Source organism: Bombyx mandarina, chromosome 09, assembly GCF_030267445.1.
Source record: "Bombyx mandarina strain Sakado chromosome 09, ASM3026744v2".
NCBI lineage: Eukaryota > Metazoa > Arthropoda > Insecta > Lepidoptera > Bombycidae > Bombyx > Bombyx mandarina.
In genome coordinates, this window is record NC_143216.1 from 8672556 (window position 1) to 8691050 (window position 18495).

Below are 18495 nucleotides of genomic sequence, written 5' to 3' on the forward strand. Positions count from 1 at the left end.
TAAAAAAAAATCATTTACGCCGCTAGTTCATATAAAATATTTATATTATGTGTATTTGTTATCTATGTCGTATAATATATGTCTACAACTAAAATTAAACAATATTTTGAATAGGAGAAATATCTGTATGGCCTTCTCAAAATATTGATCCTGTTTCATACAGACGTAAAATGAAAAGCTTGAAATCACTATTCAAGATCATTGTAAATCTAAAATATATTAAATAAATTCGTGATTCGGTGATCTTAAAAAAGTACATAATACCATGGCTGAAATGGACTGGCGGAAAATATTGAGTTATTCTCAGAAAGAACTCCAGAATGTCGATAAAGACTCTATTTGCGAAGCCTTATCGTGGATGGATATCGATGATATCGACATCAGTTTTTCGGATTTAAAAATCCTATTTCGACTAACACAGGACGTGCTGAAGTATAAAATTGAACAGGTAAGTCATTTCATAAATACTAAGTTCGAACTTATTGCGGTAGGCAGCGGCTTGGCTCTGCCCCTGGCATTGCTGAAGTCCATGGGCGATGGTAACCACTCACCATCAGGTGGGCCGTATGCTCGTCTGTCTACAAGGGCAATAAAAAAAAAAAAAAACTTATTGATTAATCTTCAGCAAAATGAAAAGTTCAGATTTAAACAAAGTTAACGTTAATTCTATAGTTATCTCTGATCTAATTGATGTTTTCTTTATCCGAAACTGTTTAAAATATAATTTAACTATTCACGCGAGACCTATTGCATGTTGATGATACTAAGACAGACAGACGCCTTCACGGAAGTGTCAATAAGCATGCTAACTCCAAAATAATTAAAAACAACACATACACACAAAAAGATCAAAGTTCATTATTTTTCTAAGTGGATAATATACGGGCCTATAGTTAATAATATTTTTCAACCAAAATTCGATAGTTGAATGTCTTTGACAAAACCTAAAAAAAATTATGTTTAATAGAAATTAAACTTGACGATGCCAAGTTCGATCTATTTATGACAAATCGTTCAACTAGAACCTAAATATTGTGGTGCAGTAACTCAGGTCACCAGCCGGCCACAACGATGAACATATTTCGAAAAGAACAATTTTTTATTCTTGTACAATCTTCAGGTCAAAGATATTCTTGGTGAACAAGCAACAACTAAACGAAAAAAAGGGAAAATTAAAAAATATTACCAAGGTTAGTACTTAGTATAAGTCTTCCCAGCTGACAATAGGCGGGTTGTTGTACACATACGGGCACTACCACAATATTGCTTAGTTCTGTTGCGAAGCCATTATGTATTCCGGTTTAAAAGGTGGGATCTAGAAAGTTCTAAAGCATGTCTCAAAATGCATGATGGTATTCACGTTTTCATGTACAATATATATTCTCCAAACTTAAACCTTGATAAAACTTAAGCATAAGTGGTTTCTGTGTAAATTGGAACCTAGATAATAAAAAAATAATATTGAAATGCAATTATCATTATTATAAATCTATAATAGAACATGGGGTTAACATTTTATGTATTTTAAAATATTAAATACTGAAGGCTTGTATATTTATTTTACATATTTATAATATTTCAATTTATTGATTGAATAAATGAAGAAATACACGTATTCATTACATTATAATTTATAATACATCTGTTGTCATCTACTGTTATGAACTTTTATTAATATTGTTACGCCGAAAAGAGTAACGCCACCTATCATCGAATAGTCGAACGAATATCGAAGGATCTAGTAGCACCTAGAACGCTCGAGAAGTACAACGCCATCTATTGTCAGATAGCGGAAACGCAATACTCGAAATGTGTGGAATATTCTTGATAATTCTTGGGATGTGGTATCGGCTATAAAAGCGTTGCAGAGATAGCACGCAGTCAGTCAATGATCGGAACTACTGGAAGCGAATTGAGAATTTTAAACTGTTTCTTTTTTTAAGAGTTCTAAGTGTTTAATACAGTTTTAACTTGGTAGAATTTAATTTATCGGTATCTTTAATTCGGTAGAATTTAATTTATCCCGAGCCCCAGCGCGTAACAATATGCTACAAAAAGTTATTTCATCTTAAAAAAAATTGCTATGATTTCGCTGACATAATTTAACTTATTGAAATGATTTTATATATTTTTCATACTGTCATCATCAACGTATAGCAGCCCACTGCTGGACATAGAGGCCTTTCCAATTGCTCGCCACTGAGCACAATCCTTAGCTTCTCTCATCCAGTTCTTGCCAGCCACCCTGCACAAATCAATTTAATGTTGTGTTAATTATTAATACAATGCATTTATTAAATTAACTATTGCCAAATTTTGATATATTTATTCAATATTTAATGAATTGTACAAAAGGATATTTATATACCTGAGCTGACTTGAGAAGCAACGTGACAATTTGCTACATTAAAGTTTGATATTTAAGTGTTATACGATAATGTCTAATAAAGTATTTAAAAAAGAAAAAAAATAATTGACAATATTCCATTTCACTACCTATCAAATTTTCATAGCATTGGCTTAAATTTAAAACGATTCTTTGAAAATTATATTCTAATGAACTCTAAAACATAATTTTAGATTCGCCAACAAAAATTAAGAATAAAGACTTACAAACTATAAATAATCAAGAAGAAGTCATCAAAACAAACAGAGAAATTTTAGAGAAACTTCAAAAGGAAATAAAAGATTTAGAATCACTTAAAAATAGCAAAGAACTTGAACAGAAAAATGTAGTAAATGATAATGAATCAAGCGTTTGTACATTGTCCGAAATGAATACAGCCATGCAACTGGAGAATGAGATTGCTATAAAAAATAAACACATTAAAAAACTTCTAGCTGACGTTAAGGTGAGGACGAAGCAATTGATAAGTAATCGAATGAGCTTATGATGCCTTTGTCTGTTATTTTTTTTTGTTCCGGTCCTCTTTTATGTTCAGAACAGCCATTATACCGTTAAATTGAGTCCTCAACTTCATTTATTGACGAGCGCATTACATCTATAGGGTCTGGTAATCAATTAACACCAGTTGTGCCGTGAGCCAATTTAGTGCAAAAAATATATTCGCCTAGAAATATATTTTGGGGCGATTGATGTTTAATTTTTCCGCTTTACTTGTAGGTCTTAGAAGAAGACAATCTTACATTCAAAGGAAAAGTTTCCATTTTGAAAGATAAACTAATCGAAGCTACACAGATTATAGATAATTTGACCGAACAATTACTTTCGATGAAGAATGAGACTGCACGCTTAAAAGGTATTTTCAAATCAAGCCTTGCTCCGTTTAATTGAGTCATTAAAAATTACTTTTATCGAAGTTCCTAAAAGTATGAATTCGGCTAACTATGTATAAGTTTTCTCTGGATATCAGACTTACACTAATTTCTTTTACTATTATATTTTAGAAATATTGGGGAAATCAGAGCAAATAAAATCGCAACAGTCAGCTGAAATTGAAGTACTGAAGCAAAATTCTGAACGAGAGGCTTATTCGCATAAGTGCACTATTCCGGAAGAAATTAAATTAAAAATTAAGCATTGGAAGGTACTATCATCGTCAGCACAGTAACCAATCTTTCACAATAGGGAGAGGCATAAGTGATGCAATTCTCGGAAAATGCATTCAATAAGAAATTTTATAATCTTATTGATCAAGTATTATTATTACATCGTAAAACCCAGGTTTGAATTCTGAACTGAGCCAGTATCTTAGTGAAATATATCGTTATTAAAGCTATTTAGAATCTACATTTACTTGTGTATGTTTTCGGCACTAAAAGCAATGGAGAGAATACTAACCTGGTACCAAAACAGACGTAAAAGTAATAAATAATAAATAATTCCATTAAAAAAGTTCATTTGGCATTCTGATTTCATATTATTGGAATATCATCTTAGACATTGATCACTTAAGCTATGATTCATATTCTAAGCTACTAGGCTGCACTAAAAGTATCGGGAATGGAATATTTCCACTGTTCCTGTCATATTAAAATCTTTTTAATTGAAAACTCCTTGGTTTTAAAAATCGAATACCATTTATTTATTTAAAAAAAGATTCTCGGTCTTGTCACGAGGTTTTGTCAAACATGTTTAGTCGTTGAGAAAATGGAATTGACTCGAGAAAATTCAAGAGCGATGATTTATTATGACTTTCGAAGTGGTTTAACACAAAAACAGTGTGTTGACCGGATAATTTCTGCATTTGGTGATGAAGCCCCATCCAAAACCACAATTTATCGCTGGTTTGCTGAGTTTCAACGTGGACGTGTTAAGCTCAGTGATGATCCCCGTCAAGGTCGTCCAAAAACTGCAGTCACCCAAGAAAACGTTGATGCTGTGCGTAAGCTGATTGAGGAAGATCGACATGTGACATACCGCGAAATTCAGGCAACTTTAGACATTGGCATGAGTCAAATACAAATAATCTTGCATGAACAATTAGGTGAAAAAAAGTTGTTTTCCCGATGGATACCGCATTCGCTCTGTGAAGAGCAAAAAGCGGCTCGCGTTACTTGGTGCGTCAGAACTCTCGAAAGATTCCACGCAGGATCCTCAAATGCTGTATACAACATTGTATCAGGTGACGAATCCTGGATATACGCGTACGAACCCGAAACAAAAAACCAGTCACGAGTTTGGGTGTTCGAAAATGAGTTAAAGCCAACAAAAATTGTTCGTTCACGGAGTGTTGCAAAAAAAATGGTGGCCACGTTTGTCTCCAAAACCAGCCATGTTACGACTATTCCTCTTGAGGGACAAAGAACGGTTAATGCAGAATGGTATGCTAGCATTTGTTTGCCACAGGTCGTTTCTGAACTTCGTAAAGAGAACTGCAACCGTCGCATCATCCTCCATCACGACAATGCGAGTTCTCACACCGCGCACAGAACAAAAGAGTTTTTAGAGCAAGAAAACATAGAATTATTAGACCATCCGCCGTACAGCCCCGACCTAAGCCCTAATGATTTCTATACTTTCCCTAAAATAAAGAATAAATTGCGTGGACAGAGATTTTCATCACCTGAAGAAGCTGTGGACGCCTACAAAACGGCCATTTTGGAGACCCCAACTTCTGAATGGAATGGTTGCTTCAATGATTGGTTCCATCGTATGGAAAAATGTGTCAAATTTCGCGGAGAATACTTCGAATAGCAATAAATACATTTTTAAATAGTAATGTTGTGTCACTTCGTTAATTCCCGAAATTTTCAGTGCCGCCCTCGTATGAGTCGATTACCTATAAAACAAAACGTGGTAAATTGAAATGGCATTTAAATTAACGTTGAATATATTTAACTCTATGTTTGTTCTTCAAGGATATGGCTCGTTCCAAAAAGATCGAATTAGATATGATAGCTCTCGAAAATGTGAAACTAAAAGAACAACTTTCTAAAACCTATCAGCTGCCCCCAACACACAATGTAAGTAACATGAAAAAAATTAATATTCCAAGTTATAACCTTTTTCACTCTTTACAACTGCACAACATTGAAATAATTTTAGGAAGGCAGATCTTCTCGTGAATTTGAAATAAAAATAAAAGAGCTACAAGAAAAATTGCATGAAGCTACAAATGAAATCGAACGTTCCGCTATAATAATTAATACACTAAAGGCAGAAATACGTCAATTAAAAAGTGTTATAGAAGAAACACCCGATCTAGTTTCTGAAGTGAGAAATGAAAGTGACGACGGGAAACAAAGAGCAATCATAAGACGATTAAGGAAAAAAAACATAGATTTAATAGCTTCTCTCCAAGGGGCAGATAAGGTTCTTATCGCACGTGAAAAGGAGGTAAATTGTAAATAATATAGTAAATACAATTCCACAGGAACTCAACGCGAACCCTATGGTACTCAAAATTACTTTAAGCTAAACATCTCATTCGCTCTAGTAATTAATAAATATTTTTTACAGTTATCAGAAGTTACCGCGCAATTACAGTTAATTCAATCTGAAGAAGGTGTAAGTGTCTTGATCGAAGGATTGAAAAATAAAAAAAATCAGCTTAAAATTAAAGACGAAGGTATCAAAAGTCTAGTTCAAGAGGTTAATACTTTACATCAATTGGTGACTGATCTGCAGTTAGAAAATGAAACTCTAAGGTCTGTGTCATCTTAGTTCATAATTTAGATCTATATTTTATTCATGAATCAGCTGGAAGGTACTATATTTTGATAATGTTAATTTAATTATATATAATAAATACTTTTTTTTTGTAATTCAGACAAAAATATAACATTCCTTTTGATGAAAGAGTTTGTATAAAAGGCATTCTAAAAAAATACCGAGATATGGAGCTACTCAATGCTAAAATGAAAAACGAACTAGAACACGTGGAAAACAAAATAATCGATTTGGAACTAAACGAACGATGTATGTCGTCAAAAATTACAAAACTAAAAAAAATATTAACTTTGCAAGGGTATAATGTTGATGACGCCTATTTGAACGCTGAAGATGATGAATATAATGAGGAAATTTTATGTGGTGCAAAAGAATCTTTGGCGTAAGTGTAAACAAGATCAAATATTATGTGTATATAAAAAATTACGAGGTAAGCTAATTTAAAAAAAAACATTTATAGGATTGATCAGTCTATAAATTTAGTACAGCATGTGAAGAGTACCAATGAAACTGAAAATATACAGGCAATAATCGACGAAAACGAAGGATTAAGAAAAGCACTTCAAGAGCTCTTAGATTTTTTAAAAGACAACAGTAAGGGCTACTTTAATATGATCAATACATATGTTTTAGCCATTGAAAGTGTACGATCATCAGCATTATTTTATTTAGGTTCCACTTCCTCGGGAGTATTGGCGTTACAGTGTCCAAGTCTTGAGTCAATTTTACAAAAAATGGGAATCAGACACGCAGCCGGCTGGTTTTCACCACACATGTCTACTTTTATGGAATTAGAAGCGGCACGTGGAGGAAAAGAAGCATTGCTTTTAGCGCTTCACGAAGCCAGGTATACAATACTTGCACGCATATTGAAGGTTTTGTACAATTATTATTTTTATAAAGTTTCTCTGTGTAGTATTGAAAAATGTGATTGGATGTTGCATTGAACTATAAGTAAATATTGCATAAACTTAACAGCATTAGCTTAGTTTTTATTATTTATTTGTAGACATGTATACAACCCTTTTAATGAGGAGTGGTGATTGCCACTCGTGGACTTCATAAATTCCAGAAATACAATACTACGAAGCCATTGCTTACTTCTGACGATACTCCTCAAATATCGTTCGAAGAAGGATATGTCACAGTTAGATTATTAATTTGTTTGTAAAATGACAACCATAACAATTATTATTTTTTTCAATTGTGCTTACGTCTAGGAAAGAAACATTCAATTTAATGAAGAACTTATCTCATCAATCAAAAATAAATGAAGATCTTCAAAAAAAAGTTAACGAATTAGAGTCTCAGAGTGTACAAAATTTTGATCTCGAAGATAACTTGTTCGAATTTGGTTCATGGGTAACAGAGAAAGAAATCAATTCTGTTGACTTTTATGACAAAGAACAATTACAAGACAGTGTGCATATTAAAAGTCAATTGATGTATGAAAATACATTGAAAAAGGTACTAAAACATTTCCATGATCAGTTTAAAGTTCTATACGATAAAATGAATTCACTAGCCATAGAACATATAGATAAAAACAATCATTGGTTAATTCAAGAAGAACGCTACAAAGCCGAAATTGAAAATTTAAAGATTCGTTTACAACAAAATGAAGATGAAGATTTTAGTAATGCATCACCTGGTCTTTTACCTACATCGAATACTTCTATGCTTGAAAGAAGATGTTCATACTTAGAAGATTCTTACAAAGACATTAGGAACATAAATGAAAACTTAAGAAATGAAAATATAGAATGTAAAAGAGAAAAAATGTTACTGGTCTCAGAAAACGAAATTAAAACGCAGAAGCTATTGCTACTTATTTGTGACATTACTGATAAGCTGCGTTCTTCAATAGCCCTTGACTTGTTTTGGGACCAAAACAGACTTCTCAACGAAGTCACGTTAAAATATAGAAAAATTGCTGAAAATACTTTTAAAGATAAAAATAAAACCATGGACATGTTAAAGTGTCTTGAAGAAAATAAATTGGAAATTATTAATTACGTTCAAAAACAACTGTGTGAAAATGGTTAGTAGACAGTAAAGCGCTATACCTCTTAAGGTAAAATAGTATAAGTAGTGTAAGTGGACATGGCATAGCATTTTGTCTGACTTTGCGTGTTATAGAAATCACTACAAACATATGTGATCCATAATAATCGGCAATACAGGCAATTATGATCATATTCGAAATTGTAAGATAAAAATAAACGAAAAATACTAGTATGGTAAACTATATATTCGCGTCATTTATGATTAAAAAAACTAAACCATGTTTCACACCAACCCAAATAACACTCACTTACCTTCTGAGGAATACTTGAATACATTTAATACAATATCCTACAGAAGCCTACTTCTCATTCATAATTACGAGAGCGATTGTCTTTTATTCGTTCTATCAACGCATTTTATAGGTCTAATTAACGTTAATGCTTATCTGTCATAAAAACAAATTTTGTGCATTCATGTCTCGTGTGTTCGTATTGGTATGATAGCTGTGTAAATGTTAGCTGTGTGAATGTACTTTGAATAATAAGTTTAATGCTGCTAAAACGATTGCGGTCCTGCGCACACTTTACTTTAAATTATTAATCAAATTCTCCTTTCGCAGGCTGCTGGATAAGATTTCTTAAATAAATAAGTAATGTATTTATTAAGTAATGTATTTATCTATTATTTTTAACTGCTTCATATTTTTCTGTGTATAAAATAAACAAAAAAAATTAAATCGTTTTAAATTAGACTAATAATTGTCTGAATTTGTATATTTTATAGTAGGCGATGCCGATAGACGTCAAATACTTAATGAAGTGAAACAATTAGCAATAGAAAAACAATTGCGACAATCAATAACAGAATTAGAAAAGAGAGAAAAAGAAATCAATTTGTTGGAATCCAAATATATGGAACTAAATCAACTGCAAGCAGGCCTTATGTGAGTAACGTAAATAAGTATTAAGGTTTGCATTTTTTAAACTATAATCAAGTAGTACTAGCTGTTAATTTTTTCAGCGATGATTCTTTACGCTCGGTAAATACAGAAGAAATTAATTTTATGAAATCCCAGATTTCTAATCTTTCTGCGGAACGGAAAATACTCAAAGAACAATATCAATCCACTAAAGATCAATTAGAGGTTACAATATTGCAGGTAATTATAGTTAGCGTGCCTTCGTTTACTATTTGTATCATATAAATATCTTGTAAAATAATAACGTACGTGCTTAGTTGCAAGAATTCCAACAGCGTCAAATGTGCAAAGAAATCGAAGTAAATATTCTAAGGCATCAAATACTAGATTTACAATCAACTGGAAATAATAAAGCAGTCGTTGCAAGGTAAGTCATTTAATTTTACAGCTTAATCTTATATAGATGTTAATCTAAATTAATTTGTTGGGTGGATTACAGGCTGAGTAGTGAATTATTGGTGACACATTTACAAGCTTCGGAGTATAATAGAAAGATTCAAGAGTTGACCACAGCTCTGAATAAGGAAAAGGAAATGAGAGCAGATATCGAAGATATTTTGTCTACCAGGCAAAAAGTTTTTGACCTTTATACACGTAGATACGACTTAAAATTCCAGTACTTTTTGCTTCACTTATAATATTGTCTGTACTATATTTTGACAAATTATATACTAACATTTAAAAATTTCAGACATATTCACACGGTATTAAATGTTATGCGGCTCCAATACCAAGGAAGTTTGCCTTTGACGTCAATAGAAAATTTTGTCTCCAAATTGGAAGATCTTTCTCGTAAAAATCATGCAATTAATCAACAACTAACTGAAGTTGACGAACTGCGGACCAGTTTAGTGACAAAACATGCTGTATTCGATCAAATACTCGACGTTTCTAAAGATAAATGCTTACTTCAAGAAGATGACTGTCCACACAAATTAAAAAGTTTTATTATGGTGAGACACAGAATTAAAAAAAAAATATATTTATATATATTATAAAATATATTTTACTGTAGGCGTAGGGGTGTGGTGACCCCATCGCCCATGGATAAAACAACCAATATGAGATAGTTGTTCCATCCGCACAGGCAACCAGCGCTAGCTGAAGGAGTAAGGCACCGTGCTTAGCAGCTGCATGGCCTGGGGCGCTAAGTGTAGGTCATGAACGGTCCCTATTTTCGACTGCTCTGGGGTAGACCGGTGATATAAAATAAAAGAGTGCACTGTAATAATACGATAGGTGTAATGTTTGGTCAATTTAGAAAAAGAGTAAAACAAGTGTCGGGGGTGGCGTTACTGCACGAAGTGTAGAACCGCGATCCCGCACCGCTGTCCTTCTTCTGGCGCCCGCACCGCGCGATCGTCGATGTCCGTGCATCGACAGTCCCCTTGGGGTGACTGGCGACCCTCCACTGTATTCTAGCCATCTGCAGTTAAGGGGCTCTGTCTGCAGCAACGTAAGATTCCACATAGAAGCCCAACGATAATCAACACCACTATCACTAACCAAAGATCTGACCCACTAAAACCACCCCAGTGGGTCGAACCCCCACCATCATCACCACCGGGAGGCTTGGTGCCTGCAGAGTCCACAAGGATTAGCAACAGCATCCACACCTGGTAGAGGGCGGCGCATGCGATGGACGCGTGAACAAAACTCCAATGTGATGCGCGCTCACTTTGGGGTTGTGGCGGGAGAAATAGGCGGCACAAGGCGTCGAGAGCGAGAGACGAATGCAATTTTACTGTATTACATAGTATAATAATAAGTTTTTACTCACTGTTCCTAATAAATCTTTAAATATTATTATTTAAGGATGCAACGCATGCCCGAGAGATGGATAATATGAAGAAGAAAATTAAAATATCTGAACAAGTACGTGAAGAACTTTTAAGTCAATGTACTAACTTAGAAAAGACTTTGGCATATATTAATCAAGGTTATGAAAAATACACCTCCCTTGAGTTGAAGCACAAGCTGAAGGAAGTACAAAATGATGAAGCCATAAATTTAGAGGATCTGGTATCAGACGAGGAGCCAGATTCCAGAAGTAAGAAACTTGTATCTTCAGGAATCCTAATCATACCTAAAATAATTAAATAAGGCCTAAAAAAATCATACCTAAAATAATATTGCTTAATTTATTAATTTAACAATTTCCACCGTCCAATGAAATATTTTAGTTCTCGTGTGTACGGATAATTGTACAAATATTTTAAAGTAAACTTAAAACTAATCTTAAAAATAAAGATTAACCCAAAAACTCAAAGAATAGTATAGTATAGTGTTTTGTCCAGTAGAATTAAACTTTTTTAAAACATTTCATAAATATTTTTTCAAGGTAGTCGAATAGCTAAATCTCAAATACTTAAACCTACAACACATACCAAAGCAACTGTAACTGATATTAATAACGAACACCGTCAAGAAAATTTATTTGGTTCCCCGGCGAAATTACCAGTGACACAACTCAAGCCAAAGGTGGCCAATGTTCTTGTACAAACAGACCAGATGACACTATGCAAAAGTGAAAAAAACATTCAAACCGAAGAAGACGCTCTCATTATTGACATGAAATATTCTATTGAAAGTGCTAGAAATGATATAAAAATTAAAATGCGAGAACTTGATGAAGCTCTCTTGGTAGCTAAGAAACGTACGGAAGAAATGTTGATAATGGAATCAGAAAAAATAGATATACAATCGAAAATAAAAAATCTTCATCATACAATTAAGGAAAAGGATAATTTGAATAACCAGTTACAAAAAACTTTGTCTGAATTAAGAAAACAAGTAGAAGTTTCTCAGAATTTACAAATTGAAGAAATAGATAAGATTAAGCATTTAGAAAATGAAGAGACTAAAAAACTGTTATCAGCCTTGAAAGAATTAGAAAACGACAAAAATAAAATAATTGAGGAATACAAACAGCTACTATATAACGAAAGAGAAGAATACACAAAAGTTATGAAGGATTTGCAAGTGAAATTATTTGAATTACAAACCAAGCTAGACAGGTACATACATATTAAAGGAATAAAGCTTTCTTTGAAGTAGCTTGTTTTTTTACTTCAAGTATAAAACTTCAATTGCAAAAATATAAAATAAAACGCATTAAAGCTTTGAATGAAAAGATAATTAACTCGTGAAGTCGTCGTGATTTAAAGCATAAGGCGCACGGTTTACTCGCATCGAGCAATGTACTATGTCGGTGTGTAATTCCCGCCGGCAGGTAGGTATGAAATACGTACTTAACCCCTGTTGACGAATGAGGAAGAGTAACATCTTGTATGTAATAAAAATCGAACTCCCAAGAATTGTATTTGCGATATATAACCCCAAGCCTGGTGGTAAGACCTCTTGTGAGTCCGCACGGGCTTGTACCACCAACCTGCCTATTTTCTGCCGTGAAGCAGTAATGCGTTTCGTTTTGAAGGGTAGGGCAGCCGTTGTAACTATACTGAGACCTTAGAACTCATATCTCAAGGCAGGTGGCGGCATTTACGTTGTAGATGTCTATGGGCTCCAGTAACCACTTAACACCAGGTGGGCTGTGAGCTCGTCCATACATCTAAGCAAAAAAAAGGCCTACAGGATACACCGGCCAGTGACCGTTTTACACGAGGTAGACTGCGAGCTCTTACTGCGTCGTACCTGTCTACGCAAAAAAAATGCAAGAAAAAAAATATGTTAATAACATTCTCCTAATACTAGCGGTGATGATTCGGTCAATCAATCATTGTTAACAGCCGGTGAGATAACGTCTAGTTACATAATACAAAATAACTCATTAGATACATAATTTTGAACAGAAAAGGAAGCGACTCCGGCGCCACGAACACTGAAACCCTGAAAGAATTCATCAATAAATATACTATGAAAATTGCGCTATTAGAAGATGAGTGCTTTAGACTAAAAAGGGAACTTGAAGAATGCAAAGCTGATAAGTTAGTTGCGAATTTTGCTTCAAAGGTTTGATATCATTAGTTTGACGTTAAGTGAGTAAATATGTTTACATTGTGTGAATATTTCAGGACAATATACCAAAATGAGATTGAGCGCTGGAAAGATTTGGCTTCCGAGAGACTGATAAAAATGGAACAGCTGAACTCTCAACTCGAAGAAAGACATTCTCAAGAGGTAAACGTAATTTTAATATTATTTTTAAGTACTTATATTAATCATTCGCACCGATTTAATTTTTAACATTATTTAGGTAGAGTCATATAAAGCTGAAAATCAACATTGGCTATCGCAATTAAACGATAAACAAAAGGAGCATAATGAACTCCGATCTCGTCTAACGGAGCAAAAGGCTTTATACCTAAAACAGTTGGCGGATAAAGATGCACATATTGAAAACTTACGTACCGTCGTCCACGGCTTAAAGGTGAATTGAACTAGTGAATTCATTTTATTTTATTTCTGCTCAATGTATTTCTTAATGTGTGCTTACTTAAAATTCATATTTCAGTTTTATTATCCACAACTGAAATCTGATTTTAAAATCTTCCCCTTTTTTCCATTGACTGGCATTGTAGTGAATAGAGGGGTGACGTCGTTGTATTTAATAAAAATATTATGTAGTTATTTCCACTAAACTAGTGTTTACCCAATGGTCGAAATTCGGGCAAAACCTCAACTTTTTTACGTTACTTTCATATTTTTCTAAAGGTAGAAAAAAGTTTTTCCAAAAAAATTTCAATATATGCTTAAAAAATAAAATATTTTTCATCAAACAGAGAAGATAAAGAGAATGTACTGCAGTTGTTTACCTAATTTTATCTATATACCATTTTACATATCAATAATAACTAATGAAACATTAACACCTATTTATTATTCATTCAGACGCAGATTATGAACATGCAAACCATGCTGGCAGTCAACGATCCAAGTTTCGATTTATCTGCAATTGTGGAAATTGAAGAAACTAGTGATGCTATGTCTCAAACGGGTTCGGATCGATTGGAAATCAAATTTGATTCAACAACAGATATACATGAAGAAATGGTTAAAATACCCGGTTCTTCGACTACTATTTGGTATTTTTTTAATAATTAATCATAGAGAAAAAACCTTGAAGATTTTTGTACCAGAAAGTCTTTGTTTTCTTTCATTTACGAACTAAGTTTTTAAATAAACTTTTATATTAAAAATATATTGAGACTATATTATAATATACATTTTACAACTACCTTATTCATAGTTCCATCTATAAATATATCCTAACTAGTTTACATTTACACGACTATTGTGATAATGAATTATGAATATGATGACTAAAAATTTACTGACGTTTTCAGGCAGGAAACAATTATTGAACGCTTACGTCGCGAGAAGCAACTTGCAGGGAAACAGAATGCTATATTACGTCGCCAAATCAAAGCCCTTGCTGCTAGGGAAAGACGGGCACGCCTTGATGCCCAAAATTTGAAAAATCAAGTTTTCAGAATGTAACTTTGTAGTTCTTTTATTTCTTGAAAAAAAACTATCACTGAGCTTTTAATCTTACGTAAACAGCTTTAGTTAGATTCCGATTTATTGTATATTGTTTATTTTAAATCAATTTTAATCCACAATTTCTATAAGTAGCGCACTTGATATTCCTTGGAGATATCCAATCCATAAATATGACTATATACATTTCAGCACCCATCTAAGAAATTGAATCAAAATTATCAACCTTCAAAACAGAAGGCACAACTGAGCAGGACGATCCAACTTTGTACTGTATTCCGATTATTTTAAAGTAACGGAACATTTCCTCGCTCACGTAACAATTCCCTGTATTGACAGTGATTAATTGATTTGCAGTAGCACATCTGGTAATAAAGTTGCAACGGCAGAAACCGCAGCACTACACAACAAGATAGGTTCGCTACAAGCGCAGTTGACAAGCGCAAGGCGCGACACTCAAACCAACGTTGCTTTGTGGGATAAATGGAAGAGGTATTTAAAATGTTTTACGGTAAACTGATATTCGAAGAAAAAATAGTAACCTTTACTTTGAAGACTTTAAATTCAATGATAAATTAAGCTTTAAAAGTCTAGACAAAAAATTGCATGTGATTCTGAATAAAAATACTCATTTCTTTGTCCCAGGGCACAACAATTATCGGAACGCTGGCAAGCGAAATACGAAGAAAAATGTCAAGAAATAAAAAAGGTCGAATCAAATTTAGCTCTAACTAAGTCTGCTGTTGTGAGACTAGAAAAAGAGAAACGTGTGCTGTTCGCTCGACTAAATGAATTAAAATGTAATTTCCATCTATATCAGTTTGAACAGCCAAGTAAACCTATTCGTAGACAAAATTGTAATTTATCTGCATGGTTTTGTAAAGAAATTTAATCATTTTAACTTGTTTTTAAAGAGATAATAAACAAATTACATAATTTCATAGAAAATTACGGATCCTCCCGATCCATTACCAGCGCTTTTAGGTACCACAAGCACCGGTCACCGTCCTCGTCGAACCCACAGACACAGCCCACTAAGTTTCTCGCCGGATTTTCTCACTGGGTCGCGTTTCCGATCCGGTGGTAGATTCTGCGTAGCACTGCTCTTGTTAGGGCCAGTGTTAGCATCACTCCGGTTTGAGCCCCGTGAGCTCACCTACTAGTTAAGGTTACGCTGAAATAGCCTCTCAAGGCTATCAGCTTAAGTAGGAAAAAAAAATGAAATAATTAAAAAATTTCAGATAACACTGATTTAGCTGTAGAAAAACAAGAAGACGAACCATTAGAAAAAAGTCATAAAAATATGGCAGATAATTGTACTTCTTATACGCACGGTGTCTCGAATGTTCCTTTGTTATCTACGCAGTCTCTGATGGATAGGATACAGGCTCAGCAAAGAAGGATTGCCGCTTTAGAGCTTTCTGAAAATGTATGTAACTAAGTTATTATTCTTTTTTGAAATATTTGTGTATTGAACCTAAATATAACTTAGAACCGAAAATATTGTACTTTTGTAAAATTGTTCGGAGTACAATATTATTTGTCTATGTAAGTATCGTTTTAGTTAGTTCGGAATATAAGGGCATAAAGCAAGTTATTTCTAGCGGCTCATAGCTTAACTCAATTCATAGTCATAACTAAATGTTTTACAGATAAATATTATAGGTAATAAACTATAGCAATTTTACACATTTAAGATGTACAAAAATTGCGATATTTCTTCCAAATCGGAGCATATTCTACTACTACTTAAAAATATTAAAGGAACAAAAATTAACAATGTAAACAAAAGCCGATTCCAAATAGATTGGGATAAGGCGGAAAAAGTCACGAAGAAGATTTTAAAAGGAATTTCTTTAATTCGGCACACGCAGATATTATCACGGAAATATCTTTGAGCGCACATACAAGGAATACCTAATGTTATTCTCACTTTTCAGTCTTCTTTCGAATGAATATTGTAATTTAAAAAAATATATAAATTAGATCACAGAGCACTTTTTTTTTAAATACCTGTATAATGTTTTATGTTTGTAGGGCAACGAGCATCTTGTTTCCGAGTATGAGAAAGCTTTAGCCGAGATTACCTCGCTGAAGGGCCAAGTACTAAAACTGGAGTCAACTTTATTGGAATCACAAATTAAAATTCCACTAAAGACTTGTAATGATGAGAAACCAGAACTGGAATACTGGAAAAGGTGGGTTGTATTAAATAATTGAAATGTACGTATTAAAAATCAGTCAGTTGAAGTTAACTTTGACTGAACTCCGCTAAATAGATCTTTTATAAATGTATCTACTGAAATCAGACGGTAAAGACTTTTCTTTATTCAAAATGACAATATCGTGTGCAAGATGTATTTACCGTCTTTCGGTGTTTGCTTTTTAAGTTTTTTAATTTCCTTTGTAGACAGACGAGCATACGGCCCACCTGACGGGGAGTGGTTACTGTCGCTCATGGACGTCAGCAATGCAAGGGGCAAAGCCAAGCTGCTGCCTACCGTTAGCCAAGCCGCTACCTACCGTTATCCAAGCCCCTGCCTACTATATAACTTTAATATCCTTAGACGTGTTTAAGAATATACTTCTAAATTGTCGTGTTTACGTGCTCTGGCAATCGCTTAATACAGATCTTATCTTGATTACTTTGTCGTATTATCGATGACAGCAAGAATACCACAATTCGGTATTTTAACCAATCTTTATTATTTTTAGCTACTGCGAAATGCTAAAAGAAGAGAACGTTCAACTTAATTTACGGGTCAATTCGTTGGAGACGATTCCAACAACTGGTCACCAACATAGAATTGCTGATCTTGAACAAACTGTACTAACACTCAGAGGTATGGAATTCATAGAATATATCGTATAAACATAGAATTTAACTAGGTCTATAGACGAATAATAATGATTTAATTGATCCTTTAAAATAAACACTAATATCTTTCTGACATACCAGAATGAGGTAAAACAAACAAAATGAAAATAGCCTATCTGGTCACGGATAATGCAGGGTCCTTTTTTTCCTACCTGTGCTGATAGCCTATATCATATAGATATTTCGGTTCCAGCCCCGATAGCTCACCTACACGCTAGGATAACGCTGATATATCCTATATACATATGATATAGCCGCTTATATATAATACAGCTGATATAGCGTATATATTATATAGACTATATCAGCGTTACCCTAGCGTTCGATCATACATATGAAGGGTCGGACAGTCCTTTAGAAATGCATTTGAGATTTGAGTTTTATGCTCAAGCTACGTGTCTATGCGCACAAAAACTACAAAAAAAAAAGAAATCAGTCAACGAGCACTACTGCAACCGCACCGACACTTCTCTCGCAGCAACCTTACGCACAACACCTATGTACCTGTATATTGTCACGGCCGTTATTTCAAATATAATTTGGAAGGAAAAATAAAATATTCATTTCGTTTGTACACCACTGCTTGCCTCCTCTTCCTCGGCATCACTACGACACTACGTAACCGCATCCGGGCTGTCTATTAGCTCCGTTAACGGCTTATTGTCACGCTAGTCTTGAGCTCATAATAAAAAGAGCAGAGGTCTAAACCTGGTAACATATCTCGTCTCCAAATTATTCGTAATTAAAATCATTATCAGCCATCCGTAAATGTAAAGTATTCGAAACGTCGGAAATGTCAAAATAAATAAACGCGAGTTCAAAGCGTAAAAGTAGTTTTAGTTATGTTTAAGACTTAGTTATGGTTTGAAGTCGTCGTGGCCTAAAGGATAAGACGCCCGGTGCATTGTTCGTGTTGAGCGATGCACCGGTGTTCGAATACCAGGCGGGTACCAATTTTTCTAATGAAATACGTACTCAACAAATGTTCACGATTGACTTCCACGGTGAAGGAATAACATCGTGTAATAAAAATCAAAA

General features: G+C 33.8%; 1 protein-coding gene and 1 long non-coding RNA gene across 2 annotated transcripts in view; one reads left to right on the forward strand and one right to left on the reverse strand.

Moving 5' to 3' along the window:
• Positions 1–18495, reverse strand: part of LOC149502331 (uncharacterized) — a 134286-nt gene that overhangs the window by 38631 nt on the left and 77160 nt on the right. The gene's annotated exons all lie outside the window — the stretch shown is intronic.
• The window catches only part of LOC114239760 (uncharacterized), a 22595-nt gene continuing 4100 nt past the window's right edge, over positions 1–18495 (forward strand). Inside the window, exons 1-29 of the mRNA XM_028170127.2 lie at positions 1–448; positions 1121–1190; positions 2581–2852; positions 3125–3260; positions 3409–3548; positions 5323–5427; positions 5510–5800; positions 5924–6111; positions 6234–6515; positions 6594–6727; positions 6806–6980; positions 7354–8174; positions 8924–9083; positions 9161–9299; positions 9377–9486; positions 9559–9735; positions 9811–10072; positions 10935–11169; positions 11461–12136; positions 12932–13066; positions 13154–13259; positions 13336–13509; positions 13971–14164; positions 14426–14575; positions 14937–15071; positions 15225–15379; positions 15821–16008; positions 16617–16777; positions 17295–17422. Coding sequence (XP_028025928.2) covers positions 266–448; positions 1121–1190; positions 2581–2852; positions 3125–3260; positions 3409–3548; positions 5323–5427; positions 5510–5800; positions 5924–6111; positions 6234–6515; positions 6594–6727; positions 6806–6980; positions 7354–8174; positions 8924–9083; positions 9161–9299; positions 9377–9486; positions 9559–9735; positions 9811–10072; positions 10935–11169; positions 11461–12136; positions 12932–13066; positions 13154–13259; positions 13336–13509; positions 13971–14164; positions 14426–14575; positions 14937–15071; positions 15225–15379; positions 15821–16008; positions 16617–16777; positions 17295–17422 — 6082 coding nt within the window. The 5' untranslated portion in view covers positions 1–265. The remainder of the gene's footprint in view (positions 449–1120; positions 1191–2580; positions 2853–3124; positions 3261–3408; positions 3549–5322; positions 5428–5509; positions 5801–5923; positions 6112–6233; positions 6516–6593; positions 6728–6805; positions 6981–7353; positions 8175–8923; positions 9084–9160; positions 9300–9376; positions 9487–9558; positions 9736–9810; positions 10073–10934; positions 11170–11460; positions 12137–12931; positions 13067–13153; positions 13260–13335; positions 13510–13970; positions 14165–14425; positions 14576–14936; positions 15072–15224; positions 15380–15820; positions 16009–16616; positions 16778–17294; positions 17423–18495) is intronic.